This window comes from Arachis ipaensis, chromosome B7 (genome assembly GCF_059453495.1).
Source record: "Arachis ipaensis isolate K30076 ecotype BB chromosome B7, ASM5945349v1, whole genome shotgun sequence".
Taxonomy (NCBI): Eukaryota; Viridiplantae; Streptophyta; class Magnoliopsida; order Fabales; family Fabaceae; genus Arachis; species Arachis ipaensis.
This window is the reverse complement of record NC_142442.1, coordinates 6,517,973-6,539,539: the sequence shown is the minus strand read 5'-3', so window position 1 is coordinate 6,539,539 and position 21,567 is coordinate 6,517,973. Positions and strand designations below refer to the sequence as shown.

Sequence of the window (21,567 nt, the reverse complement as noted above, 5' to 3'; positions counted from 1 at the left end):
CTATCTCTTGCGGAATAAGGAATTTTATTTGGAACATTTATCTCTTTTGTAGGATCTTTTAATTTAATACTTACTAATTCGTTATTTGTATTTTTAACATCTAAAGGATTTTCAGCACAAATTTCATCCAAAAGTTCTTCTATCTTTATTTCAAGACTATTTTTTGGGATATTTATCTGAAAGTATAGATTTAAATAACATGTCTCTAATATAGAAAATATTTTAAATTTTAAGATCTTATCTATAGTGGTAGTTGGTATTTTTATACGTTTTGATTTTTGATTTATTGAAGAATCGTGTGGTGCTTTTAAAACTATATATGTTAATTCTTGAATGAATGGATGATATAGTTTTAAAAAATTATTTCCTATGATAAAATCCATTCCAGAGTCTAACATATATATAGATGGAACAATGAACCTATAATTTTGAATAAAAATTTCAACCATCTCTGCTTTTTGGTTAATTTTATGTATTGATTTGTCAGCTATTCTAACTCTTAATGGTTTCTTTAATTTTTTCCAATCAAGTTTTATGTTTGAACTAGCAAAGCATTGCGTTGCTCCAGAATCTATGAAAGCATTTATAAACTTTTCTGTTATTTTTATAGTAATAAATGTAGCATTATTACTCAGTCTCTGAGTCTGTTTCCGAGACATATTCAAAAATATAGTCTAAGTTATCATCAGATTCTTCTAATGGTTCCATAAAACAGGACTTAGCAATTTCTATTTGTTTAGTAAGATCCTTTTTATCCTTCTTTTTCGGACATTCATTTGCATAGTGACCTTCTTCTTGGCAATACCAACACTTACAATTTTCTTTTTTATTTGGGCAATAATCACTTTTTTGTCTTTTGTTTTTATTATTATTTCTTTTTCTAAAATACCTCTTTTTTCTCCAGTTTGGATAATATTTTCTTTTTCTAAATTGATATTTTCTTTTTCTTTGAAAATTTTTATTAAGACCATATTTTTGAGGTATCTCTTCATTATCCTGACAGCAAATTCTAATTATATTTGCAAATCTTTTTTGAGTTGCTTCTTGCATACAACGTTCTTTTATTTCCTCTCTTATTGCAGAGGTTGCTCCGCCAAAATTATTTTCAATTGTTCCTCTATTTATTTCTCTTATAAATCTTCCCATAATAAATTCATTAGCAGGATATGGAAGTTTTGTTATATACATACTAAGATAATGATTTTTATCTTCTTCTTTTAATTTGTAATAATGTATTCTATATTCACATATATAAGACTCCACATTACATAGATCATATATCTGAATGTTAGCTAAATGATTTTTTGCTTCTTGATATTCTTTATTATAGACTTCTTGTTTATGATCTATAATATTTTTTCCAAAAAATTCTTTATATAGAATCATCATTATATATAATATCTTATCATAAGCTGTTGTTTTTGTTGCTAATTCTTCTATTATTTGGTTTTCTATTGATGTCATATAATCTCTTATAGCTCCTTTAGTATGAAACCCTATGTAATTCCAAATATCTCTTCCAGATAATTCGTTAAGTTTTGGATTAGTAAAGGCTTCTAATAAGAAGGAATTCAACCAGTTTTCGAAAATTTCTTTTTCATTCTTTTTACAGTCTAAATCGAGCATTCTTTCTCCTTCCATTTCCTGAATTTTAGGAACGTATTTTGATGGTGTTTTTGTATATTTTGAATCTTTATTTATAAATCCTTTTTTAAAAGCATAATTATCAAAACCTGTTTCCCATTTAAATTGAGATTGATTATCCCTAGATGTTCCAGCTTCATTTTTTACTTGTATTGGAATTGCTGGTTCTTCGTCACTTGAATAATCTAGGATGTGTTCTTCATCTTCTATATTTTCAGAATTTACTAATTCTTCTTCTATCTGAAATCCCTGTTCCATAATATTATTTTCTTGAGCCATTTTTAATTGTTTAAAAAGCATTGTAACTTCTTCTAATTTTTCTTCAATATTCATAATTTTAGTGGTGGTTTTACTTTTAAATCTGTTATGTTGATTATATTTTGAAATTTTTCTTCTTTGGGATTTTCTTTTTCCTTATTTCTTTGAAATTTTATAGATACTAGTATTTCTTCAAGCATATCTACTATAGAATTTAATTGTGGGTTAAAAGTATGATAAAGATGTGGGGAATCATTTCCATGGTAACATTTCTTAGAAATTCCGTGTGAAAAATAAGTTTTTTCAGGTTTTTGAAGTCCTTCAATAAAACTTATAGTAAAATAAAGATTTTGAGAAAAATCATTTTGTATTGATTTTAAGAATTCGGTGTCATTACAGTTAACATTAGTTAGAATCATTAATTTTTGATCTATTAATTTCGATAACTTAATTATTTCTTCTCTTAAATCTTTTAATTTACTTTTTTCCATTAGGTGACGTTTTTTCTTTGTGAAGAGCTACGATTTTAAGTGAAAAGTGTGGCTTTAGAAAGTGTGGTTTAAGGAAACAAATCTTTAAATCTATACAGATTTAGATCTGTACCATATAATTTCCTTTTATATTTATATACATGATCGTATATACATAGATAAATACACATAGTTTAACCTTATTATTTTTATTTAAGCTTAAGTTATATACAGAGGCATATATAATTAAGATAGAAAATATTATATTGAACTTTGAGGAAGAAGGGAAATTTTGTTTATAATTCCATTTTTATTATGGAGTCATATAATTATTTAACTACAATCTTATAAAACTCAACTTGCACTGAATGCTATATATATATGTATAGTAGCTGAAAGAAATAAGGAAATCATAAAAAAAAATGATCCTCTCCTGTTTTTTCAGCACTTGAGAAAATGCAGTGTAATTTTTCACACTTAACTTTTTAAGTGGGGACAAAATTAAATATGAAAGAGAAAACAATAAAGGGTAAAAAATCATAATTGACACCATCCAATTTTTTTTCATTGAAAAGGATCTACTCCCTAAAAAAAGTATCTAATAATGTCGATTATGACGGTAATAGTTGACGTGTTACTTTTAGTACATGCAATAATGCAATGAGGTTGTGGAAAAAACAATTCTGCTAGGGAACTAAGAGGGGGTTCAGCCAACTCCGGCAAACTTTTTAATGGGCTGGATTTTGAAATCCATCTTAATAAAAATAAGTTAATAATATAGATGTTTCTTCTGCTAAGTATTAGAATGTTTCTTTTTTATATTAAATGGATGTTTTTTTATATATTTTTCGAATTTTTTTGTATTGTAAATGTAAATGTTTATATTTTTTTAAGAATTTTATAATTTTTTTAAATTTTATAAATATTTAATTATTTTTGTTAAAATATAACTGGATATTTCTTTTGTTAAGTATTAGGATGTTTTTTTTATATTAAATAAATATTTTTTTAATATTTATGTAATTCTTCAAGGACAATTCGTGTTCCACCACTCTTCTTGACTAAGATCAAGTGTATAATTTGTAGTCTCAAAAATGACGATAAAATTTGAGAACAATTCCAAAGAGACATTGATAGATCTCTGTAATTTCTTTTTTTTTTTTTTCCTTTTCTCACTTTCCTACCTGCATGTATACGCCATAAGCTGAGGGTACAAGTACAACAAACAAACATGAAAAAGAAAGATAAGTTGCACATAGAATGATAGATACAAGTTGCAAACTGTTGCAGATTGAAGGAATAACTGCTTTTTCATGTCCTCTTGAGACCCTTCCTTAGATTTATATAACAACCCAGTCAGAGATTAGTGCTCCAAACTCATTCAAGATTGTGATCCCTACATTGCAGAAGAGAGAGGGTCACGGTGGGAAGGCTGATGGTGAGAAAGAGGAATTTGTGTGATTGTTGAAGGTGGATAGGTTAACGTAAGAGAAAAGAAAAAAGTTTTTATAGATTTTAATTAAATTTATTTAATTAATTTTAAATTTTTTAAATTTAAAATTAATTATTAATATAATTATAATTAATTAAGTTGTTCCATTTTTTGCTGATTAAGAGTTGATTCCATATACTTCTACCGAAAAAAAATAGTAGCACACACCATACTATTAACAGAGTTTGGAGCATATTCCACCCACGGGATGACCTATATAAATTTGCATTGATGAGTTGCATTGGATGCCATGCACCACACACATATACATTAAAAATCTAAAGATTATTATTGTGACATCATAATGATGAGGTGTTTTACTCTCTTGTTGCTTCTTCTTTATACTTCATCTTCCACTTGCTCATCGCTGTTGCCCCTATGCAACCACCATGACTACTCAAACTTGCTCCAATTCAAGAACTCATTTGCCATTGACACCTCATTGAGCGCAGATTCGTGCTCCTCTTATCCCAAGACAGCATCCTGGAACAACAATACTGACTGTTGCGAGTGGGATGGTGTCACGTGCGACACCACATCAGGGCACGTGATTGGGCTTGACCTAAGTTGCAGCATGCTTGAAGGCGAGTTTCATCCGAACAGCACACTGTTCCATCTGACGCATCTTCAACAACTCAACCTTGCCTTCAATGACTTCTCCCACTCTCCAATATATCCTGGAATTGGTAATCTTGTGAGTCTCACCCATCTCAATCTATCTTACTCATCATTTGAAAGACATATTCCATCCACAATCTCACACTTGTCTAAATTACTCTCACTTGATCTCTCGTGTACTTACGAACTGAGACTTGATGAATCCACATGGAGCAAACTCATTGGTAACACCACTAACTTGGAACAGCTGGTTCTACATGGCGTAGACATGTCTTCTATCAGAGATACATCATTGTCTTTGCTAATGAATTTGTCATCCTCTTTGTTGATCCTGAGTCTTGATGACACTAGATTGCATGGAAAATTTCCAACTCGTATACTTGGTTTAACTAATCTTGAAGAACTAAGTTTGTCTGGCAATCTAGAGCTGAAAGGTGAACTTCCAAAGTCCAATTGGAGCACTCCTCTAAGGATCTTGGACCTCTCTTGGACACCTTTCTCGGAAGAAATACCTGATTCCATTTCCCATTTGAAGTCTCTTAACCAACTAAGACTATGGAAATGCCAATTTGATGGATTAATTCCTGTGTCTTTGTGGAACCTCACTCAACTAACAGAGTTGAATCTTTCAGGAAATAGACTTCATGGTGAGATTCCATCTTTGCTTTCAAACCTCAAACATCTCACCTACTTAGATCTTAGTTATAATACATTCAGTGGTCACATCCCAGATGTGTTCGACAACTTCACTAAATTACATACCTTGAAAATTTCTTCTAACAGTCTAGGAGGCCAATTGCCATCATCATTATTTGATCTAACTCAACTTTCTTACTTAAGTCTGTCTTCTAATCAATTAATCGGCCCAATTTCAAGCAAAAATGCCACACTTTCAAAACTAGAAACACTCGATTTGTCTAATAACCATATAAATGGGACAATTCCAGACTGGTACTATTCTTTGTCTTCATTGACATACCTAGATCTTAGCATGAATCAGCTCACTGGGCCAATTAGCAAATTCTCCACTTCTTCATTGATAATGCTAGATCTTAGCATGAATCAGCTCACAGGGCCAATTAGCAAATTCTCCACTTATTCATTGGAATTTTTATTTCTCTCTGATAACAAATTTCAAGGTGATTTTCCAAATTTGATCTTTGAGTTTCTCAAAAATCTCGCTGAATTGGATATGTCATCAAATGACTTGAGTGGTCTTGTGGACTTTTCTTATTTTTCAAAGTTGGAAAGTTTAACTTACCTTGATCTTTCTAACAATATACTTCTCTCTGTTGATAGTAATAATAGTGTTGAATATACCTTACCCAAACTTGAAAATTTAGATTTATCTTTTTGTGGTGTTACTGTTTTTCCTTCATTCCTACCTAGACTACAAAATCTAAGATCGTTAGATATTTCTAACAACAAAATCCATGGAAAGATTCCCAATTGGTTTGGTGATAATCTCTTGCACACATGGAAGATAATGTATTTTATTGACCTCAGTTTCAACCAGCTGCAAGGAGATCTTCCGATTCTACCAAATGGCATCAATTACTTTTCAGTTTCAAACAACAACTTCACAGGAGGCATTTCTTCAACAATATGCAATGCAAGCTCCCTCAATATGCTAATCCTGTCTCACAACAATTTGACTGGCAATATTCCACAATGTTTGGGATCCTTTCCTTGGCTTCAGGTTTTGGATTTTCAAATCAACAACTTTTATGGAAGCATACCTGAAAACTTCTGCAAGAGTAATGCTTTTGAGACTATTAAGTTGAGTGGCAACCATTTAGAAGGACGAGTACCACAGTCTTTGGCAAATTGCTCAAAACTAGAAGTTCTAGACCTTGATGACAATAACATAGAAGATGTATTTCCCAGTAGGCTAGAAGCTCTTCAGGAATTACAGGTACTCAGTTTACGAAATAACAAATTTCATGGTACCATCATTCGTTTGAGTAGGAAGCACCCATTTCCAAAGTTGAGAATTTTTGATGTGTCTAATAACAAGTTTAGTGGCCCTTTGCCAATGCAATACTTTCAAGAGTTTCAAGGAATGATGACTCTGAATGATAGTACCCCAGAGTATATGATTACCAATGGTAGACTCTCCGGCTCATATAATGACTCTGTTGTGATCATTATGAAAGGTCAAAAGAGAGAAATGTCAAGAATATTAACTATTTTCACAACCATAGACTTATCAAATAACATGTTTGAAGGAGAAATTCCACATGTCATTGGAGAATTAAGTTCTCTCAAAGGGCTTAATCTTTCTCACAATAAAATCAGTGGTAACATTCCACAAACTCTGGGTAATTTGACAAGTTTGGAATGGTTAGACCTCTCATGGAACCAACTGAAAGGTGAAATACCTATGTCCTTGACAAATTTGAATTTTCTATCTGTCTTGAACCTTTCTGAAAACCAGTTGAAGGGAGTGATACCAACAGGAAAACAGTTCAATACATTCCAAAATGATTCTTATAGAGGAAATCCAATGCTATGTGGATTCCCTTTGTCAAAGTCATGCCGCAATGATGAAGAACAACCACCTTCAGTTCCTGAGGCAAAAGAATCATTATTTGGGTGGAAGTCAGTTGCAGTGGGATATGGATGTGGAATGGTGTTTGGGATGTTCCTTGGAAGGTTGTTTATAAAGACTGCGAAACCCTTGTGGCTTGCCAGACTTATTTGTGGCTATACTTAACAAAACATGCACAGCAGATCAGAGGCCATGCAAATTGTAGGGAGACTGTGTTAGCTTCTTGTGTTTTTCTACTTTTTTTTTTTTTCTTTTTTTTTTTCTGTAATGATGTTAACTACTCTGTTTTTTGAATAAAATATGCTATTTCTATTAATAAATAAAGGGAACTACTCAAATGAAGATGCAAAAAATATCTTTTTATGAAGATGCTTTGTATAAAAGTGTGATTTATTAATTTGGCCACACTTCAAATAAAAACAACACTTTTATAACATATCAAAATCTAACCCTACAATTCATCATCTAAGAATCAAAAAGAAAAATCATCACATGAAGACAATTATAATATCTTCATGGAGTACCCACCATAAATAAATTCTACATGAGTCAGCATCTATTATTTCAACTTCTTGTGAATTGGAGATAAGAAAACCTAATCATTGATCTGTTTAATTTGCTTTTGTTTTGTTTTAAAATGATTTGTCATAGCTTTCTTCAGTTATATATGAAAAAGTTTAGGGACCAACAACTTTGGTGTTTTCTGGCTAGCACTTAATCATCAAAATAAAAGTGAGTGATTTCTCACCATTAGATGTAATCTCACACCATTAAAAATACTATTGATGGCCAATTGATGATTACAAAACACCAAAATTACTGCCCCTTAGCATTCCTCGTTATATATATCTTACAAATGTATTAGACTACTCATACATTCAGATCTCAATCATTAATCATATCAAAATTTTCAAATTAAAAAGAATCGAAGCTAAACTTAATGTACAACATAGAATCATTCTATAAATTTTGAATTTGTCAAATGGGTTAGATTTAGAATCCTATTTTCGATTTACAAAAAGCAACCACGGCATAAATTCATTTTATATGATCAATACAAAAACAATTTGGTGTCCTATTCTTGACCAATGTAACTATGTAAGTGAAAATTGAGAATCTTTATAAAATTAAAAGAATAAATTAAATAAGTGAAATATAAAATAATAATATAATTTAAATCATAAAAATGATCACCTGATTTAATACAAATGTATTCGGATTCTAATATTAAAAAAAAAAGAGAGATTTTAGTTAACTTAAAATTTTAACTACTTTATTATAATACTACAAATTTATGCACATAAAACGAACAACATATGTAGGACCATCTTGGCTCGCATAAAATAATGGATCTTTGAAGTTTGCTTATGTGTTTATGTGCAAATTTTTAATAAAATGCATCATATATTGTCAACTTATATCATGATTAATAAATTTATATATATGCTTTTATTTAATATATTTTTATATTTAAATGAATTTAAAATAATTTACGAATTGTCAAGAGAGATATTAGTCTACACCTTATCGCATTTTGGTAAAAAAAAAATGAAATGAAATTGGATTGCGAATAGAACTAATTCTCAATTGATATTATATGTATAATTTTAAATTTTTAATAAGATCGAGTGACACTTTGATTGTAAACACAATAAATTATATATGAGATTATGAGTATATGACATTACGTATGATTTTTTTTTTGTGTCTAAACATGAAAAAAAATAAAGTAAATTCTATCCTATATTCGAACGGATAATTTGCTGAAGATCAACACTGTGTGCTCAGAACAAATAACATTATTAGAGTTACTCTTGGTACTATATTTAGTCATCCAATTTGCAACTCTATTTGCTTTCTGGAATACCCATTCAAAGTGAATAAGATAAAAATTTTTGAATCTTGTGAACCAAATTTATTACTTCAAATAAATACCCATTTGTAAGATCATGTATGATAGGCAGAATGTTTCACATATAAACTAATCAAAGCATAAACGACATGTTTTAATAGTTGTGAGCATGCAAAACGATTTGTACACATTTTGATTGGATGCCATAACAAACAACGCCGTTTCACCAAATTATCTAGCGTAATAAGAGAATATTAGTTTATCATTTCATTTGCTGAGTCATTATCAAAATAAGATCGTGAGTCATTATCAAAATAAGATCGAGAGACTATAATATCCGAAACTTAATTTCAATGACAACAATAATACACTTAGAACATCAGGATCAAATTAATGCATGTCGTGAATCTCAAAACTACTACCAGGATTTAGTTTTTGATATTACTCATTTTAAAGTTTTTAGAAAAGTTGAATAACTTGAAATGAAATTTTTTTATGTTCGGTAAATAAAATTTAAATATGGTGAAAGTCAAATTAACATGTCGTTAAGTTTTTTTTTTTTTTTACATGCTTAAGGTTCTTATTTAAATTTTTGGATCACATGATTTAGGCTGTGAGTTATTAAGCAAGCTGTTAATCTGTTATAGTACGAGTTAGTTACCAGCCCAAACCAAGCCCAAAAAATACGTCTAGAAATATGTTTTGGGTGACTTGCGTCCAGAAATATATATGTCTACAGTATAGTAATATAATATATACACTATACAGTATACACACGAAAAAAAAAAAGATTATACATTCAGTTTGTTATACCAAATTTCACTCTTATTTTTCCTTTTTTGTGGATACAAATTAATGAGGCAATTATAGATAGGTGCATGTGATTTTTCTTTCCTTGCATTGAGAGGCTCCTATAAAACAAATAAAGTCTTGTAATAACTTCTTAGCATATAATATTAAATTATTAATACATATTGATACCATACCCCTCTTCTTGATTCGTTACATATGTCTCTCACAACAACGTAGGACCAACTTTGGTCACATAAAATGATGGATCTTTTTTTCTTGTACACTCCTTCATTTATGTTGTCTCCTTGGTTTGGATATCTGTTATTCCCTTCTCAATGAATCACTTCACTTGTATCTTACAAAACTCTAGATGCTTGAATTCAAGGAGAAATCAATTATTTCTAAAAACAATAAATCAATGCCTAGCTTATAGGCCAATCAAAGCTTATACTAGCAAATCTTTTAGGAATAAAATCCTAATAGTTCACCGTGTTTGATCCCTACAGGTTTGTTTATATATGGACATCATTTGTTGGATGAAACTAAAATTTTATAAAGAAACATTTTTTTTTTTATATATAATAAATGAGGATTGTGTGCAATTCAATTATGTTGACAATGTTAGTATATCTTTTGTGGTACGAAAATGTGTAATCGATTGGTTCAAGTATTTGGCAATGAAATTTTAAAATATTTTAATATTAAATCGAAGGATCTGTTTTTTTGTGATTTTTTTTAAATCCATAAATTGAATGGTCTAATTTTTGTTTTTAAAAATCGGAAGAGTCCAATTTTTATTCCTTAGAATTTGAATATTCTAATTTTTACACTCTAAATTCACATCTAAGATTAATATCCTTATAATCTATAATCTTAAAAAACACTATTTTCATTCCAATATAAAAAATAATTTGCGATGTTTTACTTCCTCGTCAGGTCTCCTGATGGAAATATTTTTGATAGAGTTTCAAAATAAAAGCATTTTAGAGGATAGACATAACAGATCATATATAAATGGATTTCACTTTCACAATGCTATCATCAAAATCTATGCTCATGATAAGTTTCCTTGTCTTCAAAATTAAAACAGTCAATATCTTTAACTTCTAATTACTCTTTGACTCCAGATTTTATATATGGTTATATCAACTAGTATTATTTAAGTATATATTATATATTCCATAAAAAAATCTTGTACCCATAAAAAAGTGTTTCTTTTAAAAAAAACACTTATATTAATTTAGTAAAGTTACATAATAATAATAATAATAATAATAATAATAATAATAATAATAATAATAATAATAATAATAATAATAATATACTTGATTCAATTAAAGGATAGATTTAGTTTCTTTATTTGGGTCAATGATGGATTTTATTTTTTATGCATTTTTTCATATAAAAGTATTGGGTTTTGCTAAAGATAAAGTTTAGGAGTCGACATTTTTATTAAAATTTAGCCAACATTTAATCATATTGATAATTACTACAAATTACAAAATCTGCTGACCCTAACACTCCTCCAAATTATTTTCCTTATGAAAGTATTCTATATACATACATACATATATTCTCATCATTATAAGTTTTCTTGTTTTTCAGAATTAAGAAATCAGAGGAAAAACATCTTTAGTTATTTTTCTTGTGTGTGTGTGTTGGAGAAGTGGGGTAGGAGTTGCGTTAACAACATAACATCTTTTATTTCTAATTGCTCTCTTTGGATCTATCCAGCATATTTTTTCAAATAGTTTAATTATGGTTATGTATTATTATATGTTAGTCCCTCTACTTTAAAATAAAAATCTCTTTTAATTTTTATATTTATTGAAAAATTAATGTATTTAAAATATAAAAAACGTAACACCTATTTTGAAGAATGATAATATTCATATACCAAACATTTCTAATATTCATATAAAAATATGTTGCTTTTTTATATTATTCTTTAATTAACAAAATAAAAGAAATGTGTATTGATTGTTAAAAAATATTATTGCTAAAATAATGTCCACCATAATAAATGTATGAGTAACGGAATTGTATTTTAAAATAAGTGTTTTTTTGGTGACTTTAAAATAAGAGAGTATACACTTACACTGTATTTAACTCTATATATTAATATTCAATCATATTATGTATAAACTAAAAATTAATCATTAAATTAATTATTAGTATAAAATTTATGATGATATATAAATATATATTAAAAATGTGTTAAATATCACATGTATATATAAATATATGATAGTGATATCTGTTATGGATCGTAAAAGGTCGAGCCCAGCTAGTCGTCGGGTCGGAGCATCACTCCTGACCCAGGCCCAAGCTATCCTACACGACAGGATGAATCCGACAGGTCGGCTCCTAATACCCGACCCGTTGCACCGTCCGACTTACCATCCGTACGACCTAGGCCACCGATCGGGTCAGAATCCTCGGGCAGCACCCGAAGTCCCGACTCGAAGTCCGGAATGACCTGCTCCTCCCACGTGGACCAGGACAGCTCATAGAAGCTTTCTGGCCAGTGGGCTAGGTCACTCATGGGCCAACCCAGCACAGTATATAAGGAGAGAGATCAGCTCTCCCCCAAGGTACGTAACACTTTACCTAATCCGGCTATCGCCTCGTACGGACACTGACTTGATCGTCGGAGTGTCCTTGCAGGTGGCCACCCCCACTACAAAATGTAAGAGCTTCTTCAACCACATATCCTTCAGCTATAGAACCTTCTGATTTAGCTTTGTTTCGTACATAGGACTTCAAATGTCCTAAATACATAGTTTGTATAATTGGCTTTAGTAAGCAAGATATAACTAAGTGACAGGTTAAATGAACAATGATTGAAAAGAGATATTTACCTCTCAATAGGATACATCCACCTATAGTGTATTGGTCCTCCAAGTTTTACTTCATCAACTAGATGACAGGTTAAATGAACCATGATTGTAAAGAAAGAAGGAGGGAACAACATTTCTAAATGACAAAGGGTAAGAATTATTCGAGGTTGGAGCTTCTCAAGTTCTGTAAGACTTAAGCTTTTAGAGCACAACTGTTGAAAGAATGAAGACAACTCTATTAGCACTGCAATAACTTTATCTGGTAGCACATTACGTATGGCAATGGATAATAGTTGCTGCATAAGGACGTGGCAATCATGGCTCTTCAATCCAGAAAGCTTTCTTTGCTTCAGGTCAACACACCGTAAAATATTACTCGAGAGACCATCTGGTACTCTAATATTCTTTATAGTACGTAAGAATACATCTTTCATGGAATTTGACATTGTGAACAAAGAGGATGATATCTCCCATTTTCATCTGGCCATAAATCTTTCCTTATATCCATTTCTTTGAGATCCTTACGAGCTTTGAGATTATCCTTTGACCTTCCAGTCTCATTGAGCAAAGTGTATAACACATTGTCGCAAACATTCTTTTCAATGTGCATGACATCTAGATTGTGGCGCAATAAGTTAGACTTCCAATAAGGAAGATCAAAAAATATGCTTTTCTTCCTCCATATCCCCGATTCATCATCTTCTTCAACAACTTTTCGTCGAGTCCTCTTACCTTTACTTGCCTGTAGTTCCTTCCCAAATGAAACATTGATGCCTTCAAGTTGTTCCAATATTTCTGACCCTGTTAGTACTGCTGGGGGATCCCTCAACTCGATATTTCCATTAAATTTTGCACGACTTAGCCTAAACTTATGACCCCTTTCTAAGAAACGGCGATGCCTCAAAAAACACAATTTTCCACCATGCTTTAATCTATATGAATCAGTGTTGAAATTACATGTGGGACAAGCATATTTACTGTGTACGTTCCACCCAGATAAGTTACCAAGGCCTGGAAAATCACTAATTGTCCACATTAATGCTGCTCGCAATGTAAACATTTCATTCTTGAACCTATCTAATGTTTGAACACCATCATGCCACAACTCTTTTAACTCTTTGATAAGAGGTTGTAAGTATATGTCTATGTTGTTCCCTGGCATTTTCTCTCCGGGAATAATCATTGACAAGATTAGTGATGTTGGCTTCATGCACTCCCATGGAGGTCAATTGTATGGAATAAGCACCACTGGCCAAACGCTATAGTTTGTACGCATAGCTCCAAAGGGATTGAATCCATCAGCTGCAAGACCAAGACGTACATTTCGAGGATCTTCGGCAAACCTATCATGAAGTAAATCGAATGTCTTCCAAGCTTCAGAATCCCGCGGATGCCTCATCTTCGAATCTTTCTTTTCTGCCAAAGCATGCCATCGCATTGATTGAGCAGTCTTAGAACACATGAATAATCGTTGAAGTCTCGGTTTTAGTGGAAAGTATCGCAAGATCTTTGCCGATTTCTTCTTTTTAGCATCGCTCCATTTAGATGTCTTGCATCTTTTGCATTCTTGCAAATCTTCATCCTCCCCCCAATATAACATGCAGTCATTAGGGCAAGCAGGTATCTTGGTATAATTAAGCCCTAGTTTGTTTATGATTTTCTTGGCCTCATAGAATGTATTTGAAATCTTCGCATTTCCAAAAGCATCTTTTATTAACTTGAGAATTTCGGTCATGGCTTTGTCGCTTATTTTGTATAAGCACTTTATGTGATACAGACTAATCAAGAAAGACAGTTTTGAATACTTTGTGCACCCTTCATACAATTGTTCACTACCATCTTCCAACAACTTGTAAAATTCTACATTTTCTCCATTGTGCTCTTCATTTTCTGCATCTTCTATGTTGTCTTCATCTCCATCTCCATCTTCTATGTTGTCTTCATCTCCATCTCCATCTTCAATCAAGTCAGGTCCAGCAACTCCAAACGCGTCATTGAGCATTATTACCATTGGATGTTGAGATGTCGAATCATCTTGTACAATTTGACTAGTTTGATGAGCTTGTGACCCAACTCCAACTGCTTCTTCACCATGCCAATACCAAACTTTGTAGTTTTCTGGAAATGGCTTGACTATTAAATGTTCAAAAACTTTCTCTCTTGTTTGCCACTTGCCAAAACCACACACCGGACAAGGGCATTTAATCTGACAACCCCTGAGAGATCGATGCTCAAAAGCAAAATCCAAAAACTTGTTTAAACCATCTTTATACTCGTGCGTGTTTCGTGGTTTTCCAATCCATGACTTATCTATTGACATGACTAAGAGGGACTAGAAAGAAGAATATTAAAAAATCTATTCATTAAAAATCTCTCTCTCTCTCTCTCTCTCTCTCTCTCTCTTATCTTCTATTTTACACTAAAAGAAGAAACCTTCACACGAGAAATAATAAGAAAGCGTTAACAGCACAGAAAACCAGCAATTTAATTTATCACATAGCAAATGAATTGTAAAAACAAAGTTGAATATGGAATTAACGGAAATATATCGATGAAAGTAGAATCAGATTGAAAATATTACCCTAAGCGACCAGAATTCAAAAGAGAATAAGTTTCCAGATCTGGGAATCACTGAAGCCCCCCTCCAGTCTTCGAGACTAACGACCTATGAAGAAGAAAACCCATGGAACAGGAAGAAAGAAGATTACAGAGAGATAAAGCTATAATTAGTTTTATAAAATTGAAGATAAATGTGATTAAGAAATTCTTCCATACCCCTTTTAATTCAATTTCAAATGCTTGCACCTGATATCAATACAAAATTAGTCATATAATTAGTCATATCAAAATCCTAGTAAACAACAGAGCCTAGAGTATACATATTGTGAACAGTTCAATCAATCACTATATATATATACAGGTGGATCAATTTACACTTGCCACAAATGCTATAAAATTCAAAAAGGATTAAAAAAATAAAAGATTATGGGGCATAGTGAAATTCATTTCAAATCAACTCAAAGTAAAAAAAACGATAATCTCTCTTATCCTAACAGATGCATTTAGATACAGAACAAAAAATGCAGTAGTTACTTAAATACTAAAGAAAAGACAAACAAACAAATAAAATTAGTCATTTTCTAATTCCTTCTCAGAAAAGATAATATGAGCTTAATTACTATGCAGGGACTGTGAATTTTACACTACCATCCGATAACATGTTTGCATTTTTTATACTTCAACCGAAATTGCATGCAAAATTAAATCCAATCCCATTCAAACAGTATATAACTTGAAAATTGAATTAAAATATTCAGAAGCAGAAAATTATATAACATTATCAAACGCAGAAACAAAAGAAACAAGGAAGAGATATAATTATTATTAATACCATTATCAAACAGCAGAAACAAAAGAAGAGTATGTGAAGAAATTATACTTTTAAATGTAGTTTACTTTTAATACCTATCAAACGTCAATAGAATGCTTCAACACAAGACCTGATTGCGGAGCTGCAGAGAAACGAAAATCCCCAAAAAAGAGAGGTCAAACAGTGACATGAGCGATCTGACTATCTAGCTTTCACGGCCTCTCTGGTACCATGTTTTTGATTTTCTACAAACAAACAAAAAAGAGAGGTCAAACAGTGACAATAATTAATTAATTAATTAATAATTATTAATTGTTGTGAATAAATAACGAGCATGGAAATTGGGAAATTGGGATTTGACGAAACTTCAAATAATTAGGGATTTTAAATTACAATTTTAAATAATTAGGGATTTTAAAAAATAACAATGATTAACCGACACAAGATATCGGTGAAAACGACGACGATTGCAAAAACTGCGCAACACAGTGAAAATTCAAACGAAAAGAAGAAGAAGAAGAAAAGTTGCACTAGTGGATCTGGATTGAGTTAGGTTGCATGGTGGTGAAGGATGAGAGAAATGGAGAAAGGAAACTGGGTGTGCAGTGTAGAGATCTATGACTGGCTCACGCCTTGATCGAAGAAACCAAAAATTTCAGTTTTGATTTCGCCTTCTCTAAAGAACTTGAGAGGGAGCTGCAGAGAAACAAATCAATAACTTGAGAGGGAGAGGTACCTAGAGAAATGGTAACTGGCGGAGAGAGAAAAAGCCAGAGAGGGAAGAACGGCGTTGTCGGAGAGCTTCTTTACACGGAGGAGACGAAGGAGAGAAAAGGGAGATCGAGAGCGCCGTTACTGTGTTTCGTTTAATGAAGCTAGGGTTGCATTTCTTTTGTTTTATATACGTGTGAAAATGGCGATTCAAAACCGCCATAATCACCTGAACCGCCACCAAAACACAAAGTTAATTATAGCAGCAACTAATAATGCCATAATAACCGGGTATTACGGCGGTTCTTTAAAACCGCTGTAATATCAATGCCATTTTAAACTCTTTTTTTATAGTTCCTCCGTCACGTCACCTCCGACGCCTCCAGTTCACACCCTTGTCTCTACTCCACGCCAGCTTAGCGTCTCTCCCGTTCACCCTTACGTCTTCACCCGATCCGTCGGATACCCGAGATCTTCAGGTAATGAACAATATCTTCTGTGCATAAAGTATTTTTTATGAAACTATATTAAAATTATGCTTTTACTTACTCTATTTTAAATATGGCTTTCATTTTTGGTACATTGACAAATCAACACGTGATGTTAATTTCTCAGTATACTTAACTGTTAATATAAAAGTTTAACAAGATGAGTAAAAAAATAAAACTCACATTTGAAATAGTGATATATTTACCAATTAAATTCAAGTAAAAAAAGTAGTAGTTGACTTTGATATTTATTTGTGTATTTTAACATCATCATGGTAATGATGATTAAACTTAGAATATAACATTATAACGTAAACTAACCCAAATTTCTTACAACTAATTAATAACCTTTTCCCATTGACATCACATATTCACATAATATTCAAATAAATACGTTCATGTTAAAATCATATATATTTAAACTATCATTTATTTCAAATCAGGAAAATTAAAATTAGTGACGGTAAAATTCAACATTTTGAAGATTTTGAATTCGATACGCTTTAAAATGTTAGATTTGGATCTTCTAAATTTTAAATTTTATTTTAAAAAATAAAATGTGATTTCTTACCATTTATTTCATAGGTAGGACGACAAAAAAAAATATAAAAAAAAATTTATTCAAAAGTGAAAAATCACAATTTACCTTTTAAAATAAAAATTCAAACTTTAAAAAATTCAAATTCTAAAATGTCAATAAAACGTGTCTTTTTGTCATTGTTATAAAGTATCCTTCTAAATAATGATTTTTTTTTAAAGTACTATCTAAAACACATATATAGAAGATATTTTTCTTATACAAGTTATAATCCAGAAAATAGAATAGAATAAAAAAAAAGCAAGAATGAATGAGAAATTCTGCTAAATATCAACGACTTATTATTATTTTTTTAATAAGAATAGGATTTATCTCTTTTTTTTTTTTAATTTTTGTTTTTAGAATCGACAGGCCTCCTATACTTTTAACATGAATTTGTTTCGGTAGTTATTTATCCAATTGTAACATCAATTTGAATTGGGACGTTTTCAATTGGTATATAGGATTTAGTAATCCTTTTCATATCAGAAAATGTATCAGGCAATTTATTTGTTATTTTTTGCAAATGTATAATATTTTAAACTTTTATTTCGCATTGATCGATGATCTAATTAAATGCATAAAAATAATGCATTTCAATTAAGTTCTTTTTCAAGAAGCTTATTTTCTTCCTCTAATGTTAGAAATTTTAATTCATCAAAATTACAATCTTCAAATCAAGCTTTAAACACATTTCCTGTTTGTAAATCAAGATACCTCACTATAGAAGGAGAATCATATCCCACCTAAATTATCAATTTTCTTTGGAGTTCCATTTTAATGCACGCGAGAAGGTGGGGGCAATTGGAAACATTTGGTTGCTGGTCAAAAGTTAATTGTAAAGAAAAAAATTGATGGTAACTTGTTAACCTCCAACGAATAAATGCTGCAGCATATAAAACTGTATGCTCTCAAACTAACAGAGGTTGAAAAATTTGTTCTCATATGTAAGGGTCTAGCAATTAATTGGAGGCGTTTAATAAGTGATTATGCTAACTCATTTTGTGTGTAAACATGACCTATTGGATGTTCAACGCTTATTCTGTTAGCCATACAATAAGCATCAAAAGCTTGGGAGGAAATTCACTAGCATTATCAAGACGAATTGCTTTGATTGGATTTTCTGGAAACTGTGCTTTTAATCGAATAATTTGTAATCTCACAAACGCCAAGTTGCAAGAAGACAATAAGCACACATGTGACCATCTCGAAAATACGTCTATTAGGACCATAAAATATCCAAAAGATCCACATGGTGGATGAATAGGTCCACATATATCACCTTGAATCCTTTCAAGGAATTTAGGAGACTCAAATTCAATCTTTATTGGTGATGGCCTTAAAATTAGTTTTCCCTAAGACCATGCAGCACAATAAAATTCAATATATTTAAGAATTTTCTGGTTCTTTAGTGAATATCTATGGAAGTTTTCAAAATTTTTTTGCATTATTGTTGTTCCAGGAGGACCCAATTGATCATGCCAAATTATAAATTCATTTGGGTTAGTAAATTTCTGGTTTACAATGGCATGTGATTCAATTGCACTAATTTTAGCATAATATAATCCAGATGAAAGTAAGGATAACTTTTCTAACATAACTTTTTTTATTTGAATAATAAGTTGTGATATATAAGTACTTATGATTTTTCTTATTCATTATTTCAATATAATATCTATTTTAGCGAATATCCTTAAAACTCAACAAGTTCCTTAGAGACTTGGTGGACAATAGTACATTATTATATTTATTATGAATTTTGTTCCTCCGAAAAATAAAATTATAGCTCTTCCAGAGTCTTCTATCACATTTCCTGAGCCAATAATAGTATTAACATATTCTTCTTTTGGTACAAGATGAATAAAATATATATTACTTTTGAGAATGATATGCGAACTTGCACTATCTGCAAGGCAAACATCTTCATTATATATCCTTGTCATTTTTTTCAAAGACAAATAATAATAATAAAATGAGTAGCAGTATATGCACAGTAAAATTGTATTCCTGATTAATAATTATTTTTCTAAGAAATACGGTTCATAAAATAGTTCCATATGCTAAAATTTTATTATTATTACTATATTATTATTATTTTAGAACTTGATACATTTAGTGATTTTGAAATTCATAGATGTAACATCTTGAATATATTTTTTTCCCTTCAAACAATTTACATATAATTTCTTTTATTACTACCCAACCATCCAATTTTACTAAAATTCCTATATTACCCTTATTCTCCCTCCCCAACCTTAACCCTAATTTTATCCGTATAACCATTTTCTAACACACTCATACCTGAGAATGAAAAAAAGAAAGAGAGAGACAGAAGAGAACCAAGACGCAAGAGAGAGAAAGAGAAGGAGGCACCGTCCCGCGCTGCCGTGCCCTGTTGCCGTTGTCGAAGCATCCATCGTTGTTGCGGTTGCCTGGGTCATCATCGAAGGGAGCCGTTGCTAAGCTTGAGAGAGCGAATGAGGGAGCTTCTTAGAGAGTGAAGGGGGTTTGCGGAGGAGGTAGAACCGCGATGAGGGAAGAAGGGGGAGCCGCCTCCGTTGTGGACAAGCCGTCGCCGTTGAGGCCGCCGTCGTCTCTGTTAGGGGTCGCCGTCATTACTGAATGAAGAGGGAGAGTTTGAGCTGGCCAGAGAAGGGAGGAAGAGAGAGTCACGAGGAGGAGCCGTTCACCATCATCGCGTCTGCTGTTGCCATCAACGGAGCTCGTTGTCAAGGGAGCATCGCCGACATCACTGCTAATGAACCGTCTCAATCCCTGTTTTGGTCTCGCTCAGCCCCACACCCCCTTCATTCTTGTCTCTAAATCAGCACCATTTTTTCCTGTTCTGCCTCCATTTTTGAAACTGTAATGCTTCCACCTTTACTCTACTGCATTTTGTTCTTTTCTTACATGCTCTTGTTTTAATCGCGATAATATATGTCTCTATTTTAGCACTATCGCTCTACTTTTGTTGTGTTTCTACTGAAAATTATCTTGAGTACTGGTATTGGTGCTGTCATGGAATTGTTAGAGCTGTTGATGTTATGATTACATCTGCAATGTAGCCATGGAAGTTGCTGCCACCGTCTCGGTCCAAATTCTATGCTCTTTCGTTCCATTCTATTCCAACCTTTCTCACCATTTAATTTGGCACTCCAAACTCGGTCTCTTCGATCTCTTAGGACCAAGTTGTGAGTAGACTTTACATTTATAATCGTTAAGGTTTTGGTTTATGCTATACTGAGTTTTTAATTATATTTATAAAATTATTATTAAAGAACTTTGATTTGATTAGAATAATTGATTTATTATAGTTGGATAATTATTTTTATGAAGTTCATATTTTAGAAATTTTACATAAGACTATATATATATGTTAGATAGAACTTTATATTATTTTAGAACATTGATTTTATTTGAATATATTTTTTTGAAGTATTGAAGTATTTGTTAACATTCATATATTTTGAAATTGTGAAATATGTTCTTATGATTAAAAAAAGTATGATTGGAAAAGATTTCTAATGAGAAAGTATTATCTAATTCGATTTGATTCGATACCTTATATATTTGTAAGATTAGAAATTTATTGTATTTGAAGCTATATGTTTTGAATTGGTTTGGGAGGCTCGTATTAGAAAACCGTAATTAACGGCGGTTATGACGTTAACCTAGATGCATCTGGCTCAGATCTCAGCTAGCAGGGGTGCTGCTAGTCTAACGTGTAGGCTATACGTTGGATCTGTTATTCTGTACGGACACACTAGAGGAAAGGGCTACCCATAGAGGTGGAGCCGCCCAAGTGTGGACTTTTTATTTGATTTTTGTATGAGAACTCCCTTATTGATTCACTTATTATGATCAATTACTATTTTCTAATTAATAAATTACTTTAATAATAATG

At 31.5% G+C, this 21,567-nt stretch overlaps 1 protein-coding gene, 1 long non-coding RNA gene and 1 pseudogene across 3 annotated transcripts; 1 reads left to right on the top strand and 2 right to left on the bottom strand.

Moving 5' to 3' along the window:
* Positions 1-4,168: 4,168 nt before the first annotated feature.
* LOC107610129 (receptor-like protein 6) lies at positions 4,169-7,198 on the top strand. Of its 2 annotated transcripts, XM_088493852.1 has the most exons (2): positions 4,169-5,490; positions 5,539-7,198. In XM_088493852.1, exons 1-2 carry the CDS (start codon positions 4,169-4,171, stop codon positions 7,196-7,198), a joined length of 2,982 nt encoding a protein of 993 aa, XP_088349978.1. The 2 variants fall into 2 exon arrangements, with proteins under 2 accessions (XP_088349978.1, XP_016167697.3); XM_016312211.3 differs by having other exon boundaries at positions 4,169-7,198.
* A 5,336-nt stretch (positions 7,199-12,534) lies between these two features.
* LOC148550240 (uncharacterized) lies at positions 12,535-17,834 on the bottom strand (annotated as a pseudogene).
* LOC107609485 (uncharacterized) lies at positions 15,097-16,089 on the bottom strand. Its single transcript, XR_015892102.1, has 3 exons — positions 15,983-16,089; positions 15,293-15,322; positions 15,097-15,182 (listed from the first exon to the last, which is right to left on the bottom strand). It is a non-coding gene; the product is annotated as an uncharacterized LOC107609485 (long non-coding RNA).
* Positions 17,835-21,567: the final 3,733 nt, after the last annotated feature.